We start from the raw sequence: 11005 nt of genomic DNA, 5'->3' as shown, positions 1-11005 counted from the left end.
GTGAGGATGTGATGATAGTGGAGTTGTCGTGATGGAGTTGGTGTGGTTGTGGTAATAGTAACGACTGATATAATGACAGTGGTGATAAGAATAATAATGGGTTAACAGAATGTGGTTGACTACTGTTGTGATCTTGGATGTCAATGTTAAGAGGGTTGGCAATGGGCATGATGATGCTCATTGGCCAGTCATGGTAAGTCGTGCTTATGGTTGTGACGAAATTTAATTTGTAGTAGTAGTGAATAAGAGTTGAATGATTTATTTTTGTAACTTTAAGCTAAAATTCGGAAGTGGCTTTTTCTTAAAAAATTTAGGTTAAGTATTTTTAAATTGAGTTAAAAACTAATTCAATTTTATGTTAACGTTATTTTGTTTTTAAATTTATATGTAAAAAACAAAATAACTGGAAATTGGTAATTATCTCAAAGATGTCATAATTCTTTTGACCTTCAACCAAAAGATACATGGTTGCAGTTTTGCTGGACCTTATTCCTTTTTGGGCCTTTCAGTTTTTTATTACTGACAAATCCTTCTTGAACATCCATGTTTTCTTTCTACACCTCTATACATAGTGAAAAAATTCATTGGGTAGATTCTAGATAATACTATCGAAGTTTATTTGGCATTTTCTTCCTACACCTTCATAGTTCATTTAATTCCAAAAGTACCTTTTAGCAAAAGGTGCTAGATTTGTTTATTTATTTATTTTTGAATTGTAGAATTCATAGACTTTCTAAACTCTATTCAAATACCTTTTGAACTTTACTGGAATATAAAGTTATATTTTGTAGAGTTTGAAAGGTATTTTTCGAATCTGGAAAATACTTTCTGTTATATTCTGAATTGTATAGTTTGAAAATGTATTTTCAAGGAAATATCTTTTGAATTTTACAATTTAAAATATAATCTTGTATTTCGAATTGTAGAGTTTTTAAGGTATTTTTAAATCTATAAAATATTTTTCGAACTCTACTGTTCATAATGTGAAATTATGTATAAAGTTGTAGAGTTTGAAAGGTATGTTTAAATTCTGAAAATATGTTTCACATTCTACGATTCAAAAATGGTAAATTAGACTTTTCATAAGAAAAACATGAAAAACATGGAGGTGCAGGAAGAAAAGACTAGTTTATTTTCTTCAGCCTACAAAGGAGTGTACAAAATAAAGCATTTTGAAAAAAAAAAACAAACGTAGTACAGTAAGTATGCATGTTTCCAAAGTGTCATGGCCTGGATGGCATGTTCAAGATTGCATGTTCACAGTGGTGCCATAGCCAATGCTGCATCTAAAAAGAAGCACAAAAATGGCAATAGATATTAAACTACTAAAATGTAAAATGGATATTTCAAAATAATCGAAGGTGTAGAAAGGAATTGGCTCCGCCACTTGGTATGATTGTGATTACACTGCGCACAAATTTGTTAGCAGAAACAGCCTCAAAAGGATTTCTAATGCGTATAAAAAACGATTTCTTCTCTGGTATGCGTCTATGTAGAAATTTTCGTCCCACATTGGTCATGCTTTTTCTATTGCCTTATTTTGACGCTAATACAAGTGACATCATGACATTTTGCCTGTTTCTGTTTTTGATGATTCTGTTTCTTTTGTTTTGTTTTTTTCGTTTTTCTCCCTCTTTGGTAGTCAACAAATTTTGCTGAAAAACTGCATGCAAATATCTCCCCTTAGATTTCTGAAATTTATCATTGAAATGAAAGCTATGAAAGCAAGTGGAAATATTCTCTAAAGATCCAGATCCCGTTTGCAATTTGCTGCTACAGTAAATCCAGACAAGATTAATTTGTTTTATACATCCCACTAACATGACAATATACTTAGCGGATAGAGACACCCGGAGGCAGAGCCTGGGTATATTCCCTGGACCGATGCTTAAGGCGGTATTTTCCTAAAATTTTAAATCTTTTTAATTTCTCAAAGATTCCGCTCCTATTTGTACGTGCACCGTAAGTACGCAATTAATTAATTGTTTATTTCTTATCAACGCTCCTTAACCAGTTACAATTGTCTGCTTAGTCAGATTGGAGTCAGATTGGCCCCACCAACTACTGTTACTGATGCCATCACACACTTCCCCCACACTCCACGTAAAAAAAAGAAAAGGAAAGGCAAGATGAACTCGGAAAAACAGAATCACCGCATCAAAATCCGAAAATCCAATCATAGTTCACCAAGTAATAGTCAATTATATTCGTATTCCATTCTTGTTACATACATCGCAGCTGTAGCAATGAATAGTCTAATCTAAACTCTAATAATCACTTTGCATCAACGGTTACATTGAAACCTATAATTTGGCTACATACAATGCGCAAAGAAATAGTAAAAAAAAGACTGAAATGCTACAGATCGGCGCGGGCCTTGAAGTCTGAGGCTAGTCGAGAAGCGATCGCGGAGTGATACATAGTATCGTGAAAGGACTCTGCGGTCATCATTCGGAGCTGCTTCGCCTTCTCCTCCGTGAAGCCACCGGCGAAGCGTGGTCTACGCCGTTTCGAGTCCATCGCCTCCGGAACAGCTTCCAGCTTGGCTGGCTGCGTACTCGATGCTTTGCTGTTGGACTCAATGTAATCCGGTTCGGAGGACCAGCCGAAGAGCGGGGTCCACCAGTTGACAGAGGAGCTTCTCCGACGATCGGCATCGGTCCTGCGGTGGCCGGAGGTAGCGCAGGCATGGATTCCGGCAACTCTGATAGGGATCAAATTTGCGGCCATTTTGAGAGTTTGATATTGGATTTGTGCCTGTGAACAGTTGAGTAACAGTTAGGGTTTGAAAGGGGGGCAGCGCGAGAGGTATTTATAGCGTGTCGAAAGAAGAAAAGGATAAGAAAGAAAACGTAGCCTTGTGAGAGGAAAAGGAAGGTGGCCGGTGGGGTTGTCTCCTTACACGCTTTTCTAATGAGTTTTAATTAGATTACGAACTCGCGTGTCAGTGACGTGGAACGCGTTTGAATGGGCCTTGGGCCTGGGCTTTTTTGTTAAAAATAGAGAAATCCAACGGAGGATGACAAACTCAGTCGCTGTCCGTGCCAATTGCCACGCCCGTTCCTCGGTTTGTCGTTTTTATGAAAGGAGAATGCATCTTGAACAGCTTCAACAACGAAATAACACATGTCTCTGTAATCGCAACGTTAATTCACAACTTCTGACTCCAACAACTAAACTATCCCATCTGCCTAAGGATTTAACAATATGCCAAAACAGCAGCCAGAGTGGTGTGAGGAACCACATTTTCTTTTCATCTTTTCTTTTCAAATGACACGTGAATCCTTATCTTTCAACCCCAACCCCAACCCCGTCCATTTGTCTTCCGTTGAATAACTCCTAACATCTTGGGACACATCAAACACTCAAAAAATCATCTTGCTCCTTAGATATTTTCTTTTTTATCACAATTACTAATTCATACTTCCCATTAATCAAAATACCCCATCTATTCATACTCCTCCTGTTGCTGTGTTGGAAATGCGGAATGGTCCTTCCCAATTACTTGAAAACTTTCCACCGTCCTTCCGAGTGTCGCTACGCATGCGCCAAACTAAATCTCCCTTCTGATATCTTCGTGGCTTCACTTTCGAGTTGTACCTTCGTGCTGCTCGTATTTTGCATGCTTCTTCTCTTATCTTGCATTTGTCCCTTAATTCATTGATGAGGTCGAGGCCGACGAGTAGACTTTCTTTGTTCAAGTCTAAGTCTAATGTCTGTCGGCGCAGTGAAGGCTCGCCGATTTCGACCGGAATCATGGCTTCTGTGCCGTACGTCAGGCTATAAGGTGTTTCTTGAGTCTTTGATTGGGGAGTACAGCGATAGGCCCATAAAACCTCTAACAATTCTTCAGTCCAGTTTCCTTTGGACGGGCCGAGTCTCTTCTTTAACTCATTGAGAACAACTTTGTTGGCGGTTTCCGCCTGACCGTTGGTTTGAGGGTGTTCGACCGAACTCGTGATGTGTCTGATGTGGAGCTTCTCATAGAATTCGGCTAGCCCTCGGTCGGTGAACTGTCGACCGTTATCTGTGATAATGATCTGAGGTAGGCCAAACCTGCAGACAATGTTTTTCCATACAAAGCTTTGTACGTTACGGGCGGTGATGGCTGTTAATGGTTCAGCCTCAATCCATTTGGTAAAGTAATCTATGCCAGCCAATAGGAACTTGCATTGCCCTTTTCCGGGTGTGAAAGGTCCGATAATATCCATTCCCCACTTCACAAATGGCCAGGGGGATAGGATGTAGTGCAGGTGTTCTGGTTTTTGGTGCGACAAGGTGCCGAACTCCTGACACTTCACACACTTTTGAACATATTCGGCGCAGTCTCCCTGTACGGTCGGCTAGTAGTATCCGGCTCTTAAAATTTTGGCGGACATAGTTCGTGCCCCTGAATGGGTTCCGCATATCCCCTCGTGTAACTCGGTCATTACATAGGTGACCTGTTCTGGACTAAGGCATTTTAGGAGGGGACGGGAATACCCTCTCCTGTAGAGATCTTGGCCAACGAGTATGTATCGGGCGGCTTGTAGTTTCATTGTCTTCTCCAAGTGTGGATCGCATGCACCATCGGTCAGATATTGTTTTATGGGAGTCATTCAATTGGGTTGAGTGTCGGTCGCCATGCATTCTTCGGTACCAACACTTGGTTTAGCGAGGGTCACGTGTATGGCCGACCGGTGGACACCTTTCTTTTTTAGGGTAGCCAATCTTGATAGAGCGCCCGCCCTAGTGTTATTTTCCCTCCGTACGTATTGGAATGAGATTTCAACGTTTAGAAGATTTTTCACAAAATGAAAATACTGCTGGAGTAATGTTTCTCTTACCTCATACTCCCCTGTGAGTTGTCCAACGACTAGACGGGAGTCGCTCTTACAAATTATATTTGTTATCTCTAACTCGATCGCCAGATGTAGACCTGCGATTATAGCTTCATATTCGGCCTGATTATTGGAAGTTTTAAATTCAAATTTCATGGCTTGTTCGATAACAATCTCCCCTGGTCCTTCAAGTACAACTCCCGCTCCGGACGAACGACTGTTTGATGATCCATCTACGTATAATGTCCATCGGGGAGTTTCTTCGGTCGGATAGGGAGTGAGTTCTGCTGTGAAGTCGGCAAGGGCTTGGGACTTGATGGCCCCCCTGGGTTGGTATTCGATATGGAATTCTGACAGTTCGACTGCCCAACCTATCATTCGTCCGGCCAGGTCAGGCTTGGTGAGAATCTTCATAATGGGATAGTTAGTCTTAGCAATAACCTTGTGATTTTGGAAGTACATCCGCATCCGTCGTGCGGTAATGACTAAAGCTAAGGCAACTTTTTCGACCATTTGATACCGGGTCTCCGCGTCGTGTAAGACTCGGCTGACGAAATATACCGGTCGTTCTTCCGCTTCAATTTCTTGTACTAGAACGGAACTCACCGCTTCATTGGAGACAGCGAGGTAGACCACAATGGGTTCTCGTGCGTTCGGTTTCTGGATGATCGGTGGGGATGCTAGAAATGTTTTTAGCTGTTGGAAATTTTGTTCGCATTCATCTGTCCATTCAAACTTAGTCGTTTTCTTCAAAAGTTATATAATGGGTCTCTTCGTTCGGCAAGCTTTGGTACGAACCGAGATAACGATGTAAGACGACCGACCAGTCTCTGAATCTCTTTGAGTCCGCTGGGACTTCGCATTTCAGTGATTGCTTTGCATTTTTCTGGATTAGCCTCTATGCCCCGATGGGTGAGCATGAAGCCTAAGAACTTCCCACCTTCTACGACGAACGCGCACTTTTCCGGGTTCAAACGCATGCGGTATTGACGCAAGGCTTGAAAAACTTCTTTTAAGTCAGAAATATGTTGTTCGCAAGAATCTGATTTGACTATGATGTCGTCAACATATACTTCCACATTCCGACCGATCATGTCGTGGAACACGTGATCCATAAGTCGCTGGTACGTGGCTCCGGCGTTCTTGAGGCCGAATGGCATGACTTCATAGAAGAAATTATCAGAATCCGTTCTAAACGCGGTCTTTTCTCGATCACGGTGGTACATTTGTATTTGGTTGTAACCCGAATAAGCATCAAGGAAACTTAGGATTTAATGACCGGCTGCACTGTCGACCAGTCGATCGATTGTAGGTAAGGGATACGAGTCCTTTGGGCATGCTTTGTTAAGGTCTGTATAATCTACGCACATTCTCGATTTTCCATTCGCCTTTTTTACCATCACTACATTGGCTAGCCACGTTGTATAGTGGGCCTTCTGAATAAAACCAGCTTGAACTAGTTTGTCTGTTTCTTCATGTGCGGCTTTGCGCCGTTCTTCACCTAGTTTCCTTTTCTTTTGAGCGATCCACCTGGCCTCTTTATAGACAGATAACCGATGGGTAATCACATCTGATTTTACCCCTGGCATGTCTGCAGCCGTCCAAGCGAAAAGATCAACATTTTTTGTTAATGTCTTACCGATCGCCTCTCGGTCGTCCGGTTTGAGAGACGTTCCCATGTGCGTCTTTCGGTCTTTGTCACGGAGGAATATGGGTTGAAGATCTTCCCCTGCTTCCATCCGGGGATCATCCAGTCGAGGATCCAGATCAACTAAAGCGACTAAGTGTCTTCTAGATTCTCTTCCTCTAGAACGTCTTTCTGGCGACCGGCCTCTTCGCTCTGTGGTTCGTTCGGTTGACGTGGTATAAAGCCTTCGGGTCGGCTCCACCTTCAGGCTAGCTACATAACACTCTCGTGCTATCTTCTGATCTACATGCACGGTTGTTATATCTCCATTGACTGAGGGGAACTTCATAGCTAAGTGAGGAGTTGAGACAATGGCTTTCAACCTGTTGATAGATGGACGACCGAGCAAAATATTGTACGATGTGTTGGCGTTGACGAGTAGGTATCGTATGTTGATGGTTTTACTGAGATAATCGTCGCCAAATGTAGTGTATAAATCAATAAATCCTCTCGTGTCGACCCTTTCTCCTGAGAAACCAACTATCTGTTCGTTGTAGGGTTGTATCTCCGCCTCTGGGATCTTCATCTTCTTAAATGTTTCCCAATAAAGGATGTCGACCGAGCTTCCTTGATCTACTAGGACTTTTGCGATTGCGAATTTATCTAGCTCCACAGTTATTACCATAGGATCATCTTGAGATGGGTCAATTGCTGTGAAATCATCATCGGTGAAAGTGATTGGTGGTATGTGCGGTCGGCGTTGTGTGGAGGTATGAACGGATTGAATTGCCCTTAAATGTTTCTTCCTTGCTGAATTAGAGCATCCTCCACCTGCAAAACCACCGGCAATGTAGTTAATCTCTTGAGGGGGCTGGCCGAGTGATACCGGTCCAGCGATTGTATTGATGACCGCGCGAACTTTCTATTTAGTTCGGCTCCTACGCTCAGGGCTTTCGCTTTTAGGTCTCGTTCGCCGAACCAGACTTTCGCTTCTTTTCCTTCTGTTCGAACGATAGTGATTGTCGCGGGTTCGGTCGTCTCTTCGTCCTGCACGTTCTCGGGGATCATGATCACGCTAGGGTGATCTGGATATAGTAACGATAGCTTTCACGAACTTACGGAGGTGACCGGCTTGGACAAGCTCTTCAATTTTATCTTTTAGTGCTTGGCATCCTTCGGTCGTGTGACCGTAGTTACGATGGTACTGGCAACGTTTACTGGTATCGGCATTGGGAGGGGTTTGCGACTACTTTAGTGCCGGAATCAATTCAATTTGTAGCGCTTTGTCTAGAACTTTCCCCCTTGGTACAATCAAGGGAGTGTAGCTGTGGAAGCGGGGACCCCTGTTGGGGCGATGGCGATCTCGGTCGGTCGGCACCATGGGGGGGCAAATCCCTTTACTTCTGTCCGCGTTCTCTACATGTGTCTTTCGGTGATAATCAATGTGTTCTTCTATCTGCATGAACTTTGTCGCTCTTGTTCTTAATTCATCCATATTACACGGGGGCTGTTTGATAAGACTTTCAGTGAACCTTCCAGGTAGTATGGCCGAGACCAAATGATGCATGGCTATTTCTGGATTAAGGTTACGAATGCTCATACACACTTTGCTAAATCTGTTCATGAATGTTCTTAATGATTCTCCCCTTTCTTGTTTGACATTCAGGAGGGACATGGAGGACGTCCGATGAGGTCTACTTGTGGCATATTGTGTGGTGAATTTCAATTCCAAAGCGTCGAAGCTTGTAATGGAATTGGGTGGAAGATCAGAGAACCATCCAAGGGGGCCTTCCCTGAGAGAGGTGGGGAAGACTTTACACCACACCGTCCGATCAGTTGTGTAAAGGGTCATTTGAGTTCTAAATATGTTTAGATGTTCGTCTGGGTCTGTGGATCCATCGTAAAGATTTATCGTTAGGCCTCTCCACTTGTCAGGGAGGGGAGTGGATATGATATCATCGGTGAACGGATGGCCTCTCGGGTTTTCTACCCTGTTTAGGGTTACCTGGGTGTGCTGCACGGGTGATGTGGGAGGTATAGTTTGGGCTATTGTTTGGACTATTGTCTTCGTTCCTGACTGGAATGGCGGTGGAGAAGGCGCACGCGAATGTCCTTCACGTTCAGATTGCTCGAGTCTTTCCATCAATCTTTTGTTCTGCTCCTTCAGTTGAGCTATCTCTTCCGCATGCTGCTAGCGTTCCTCTTCCTGTCTTTTCTTCTCTTCATCTTGACGCAGCTGATAAATGACTCCCCTCTGGAGCAACTCCTGCATTTGAATCTGGAGGGTTTGGAGTATCGTCCTATGTTCTTCCGTGGCAGTATCATTGTTGTTGTTCGTCGTTGAACCCATCCTCGAGCGTTGGTACCTCTAGGTCTGGGAATAGTGATTACTCGGCCCCACGGTGGGCGCCAATTGTACCTGTATGGATATTGGGGACTGAGTAATGTTGGTCCACGTCGATACAAGGTGTCTGCTTCACTCTTAATTGTCCTGTTCTTCAAGTCTCCTTCTTCTTTGCGTGCCTCGGTCGGCCGGTGGGGGTACCTGCGATTGTGCTCCGACGCTCAAGTCAGCAATCTTTTCCAGTGAGAATCTCTGATAATCTGAAAAACGTACCTTTTTTCCTCTTTTTCTTCCCTTTTGATTGTTCACTTGGGCTTGGGCCATTGGGGTCAAACAGTTGGTGGTTCGCGACGTGTTTCGTGGTCTTTGGGTCGTGTTAGATGGTTTCCTGGGATCTAGGGGATGTTCCCGAAAATCCAGGGAGTGCTCACGTGTGTTTGTTGCTCAGCGGGAATTGTAACCGTTTATTCCACGTGTAACACGTTAATTAGATAATTTAATTCGAACCACGCGGTCGTCCGGTGCCGACCGGTACAATAACACATGTCTCTGTAATCGCAACGGTAATTCACAACTTCTGACTCCAACAACTAAACTATCCCATCTGCCTAAGGATTTAACAATATGCCAAAACAGCAGCCAGAGTGGTGTGAGGAACCACATTTTCTTTTCATCTTTTCTTTCCAAATGACACGTGAATCCTTATCTTTCAACCCCAACCCCAACCCCGTCCATTTGTCTTCCGTTGAATAACTCCTAACATCTTGGGACACATCAAACACTAAAAAAATCATCTTGCTCCTTAGATATTTTCTTTTTTTTATCACAATTACTAATTCATACTTCCTATTAATCAAAATACCCCATCTATTCTTACAAAAAAAAAAAAAAAACAACAACCTCGTCTCTCCCTCAAGCTCTACCATTCAAAGTTGTCTTTGTATTTCCTTACTCTTTCCCCATCTTGAAAGTAACATGTCGGAACCTTCCAAATTATATTGTATTTTTTTTATCAGCAATGAATAAATAAAATAAATTAAAGCATTTAAAGGATGCTCCAACCCGCATATAAAAACAATATAAATTAATGTTTCGAGACAGATAAAGATACAAACAAAGAACAAAAGTTAATGTTTGCAACATACCTCCTAACATGAAACATGCACCTCTCCCTACTCTTCTATGCCTTGACCTATACCAGAAGTAGAGAACTCATGTTGTTTGTTGATTATGATCTTTTCTTTTTAACTAGTTTCATACATGTCAAAGGCTCCATACACCACTCAAAGTATGTGTATTCAGCCAAACACTACTTACACGTAATTTATGACAAAACCTTTAGTTGCGATGAAAATTTCTAAATGGTCCACTTTACCTTTCCTAAAGACTATCATATTGCTTGGTTTCCACATCTCTACAATTATAGCAACCCACATACATCTCAAACCCTATTTGCAACTAATGATACCCTGAGTTGTGTAAACTGTTGGAAATTCATTTTTGCATTACTATGACTCACCTTAGTCTCACCAATCCACCTATAACATATATTCATACCACCCACACCACTTTACATGTAAAAAAATAAGTGACTAGTTGTCTCATTCTCTTTCTCATATATTATACATAAATTACTGTACATAAATCGTCCTTGCCTAGAAAAAATAACTTTTGTTACTATTTTATTCTACAACACCCTCTATACATAAAGTAGGGCTACCTTGCCTTAACCTTCCAAAAGGATTCATAGAGTAGTTTATATTCACCACTTGATAAGTTATCACAAATTTTGTATGTTGAACTAATTGGATACTCCAAATTCTCTCCTTCCTTCCATACACACGTATCATCGCATTTTTTAACCAGTCCTCTACCATCCACAACTCCTTCAATTGTGTTAGCTGGTTCGTTCCCATAAACAAACTCCTGATATATGGAAGTGGATTTCAAAAAATTATTATACACTTCTAAACTATGTACACAATCCCTACATTAAAACCACTATATATATTAATTTATTTTTAAAAAATACTATACACATATAAAAATTAATCCGGATAAAAAATTCCAACTAATAATTTATCCTCCTTATACCCAAGGGCTCAATAATATGGTCATTATATGATTTTATAAAATACGGGAATTGTCAATATATCATGTTACTTACTTAAAGGGAAATTATCATTCATACCCATTTTTTTAACAACTTCTTTA

The 11005-nt window shown here is 41.7% G+C and overlaps 1 protein-coding gene across 1 annotated transcript; it reads right to left on the bottom strand.

The window, feature by feature from the left end:
- Positions 1-2179: 2179 nt before the first annotated feature.
- On the bottom strand, positions 2180-2873 carry LOC137805613 (uncharacterized). The gene has a single exon (XM_068605554.2). The coding sequence runs from the start codon at positions 2728-2730 to the stop codon at positions 2359-2361; it is 372 nt and encodes a 123-aa protein (XP_068461655.1). The 5' UTR covers positions 2731-2873; the 3' UTR covers positions 2180-2358.
- Between the last annotated feature and the right edge of the window lie 8132 nt (positions 2874-11005).

The sequence above is a fragment of the Phaseolus vulgaris genome, chromosome 3 (assembly GCF_051622355.1).
Source record: "Phaseolus vulgaris cultivar YP4 chromosome 3, ASM5162235v1, whole genome shotgun sequence".
In the NCBI taxonomy this organism is placed as follows: domain Eukaryota; kingdom Viridiplantae; phylum Streptophyta; class Magnoliopsida; order Fabales; family Fabaceae; genus Phaseolus; species Phaseolus vulgaris.
The sequence above is the reverse complement of the archived record's forward strand: the minus strand, read 5'-3'. Positions and strand labels throughout refer to the sequence as shown.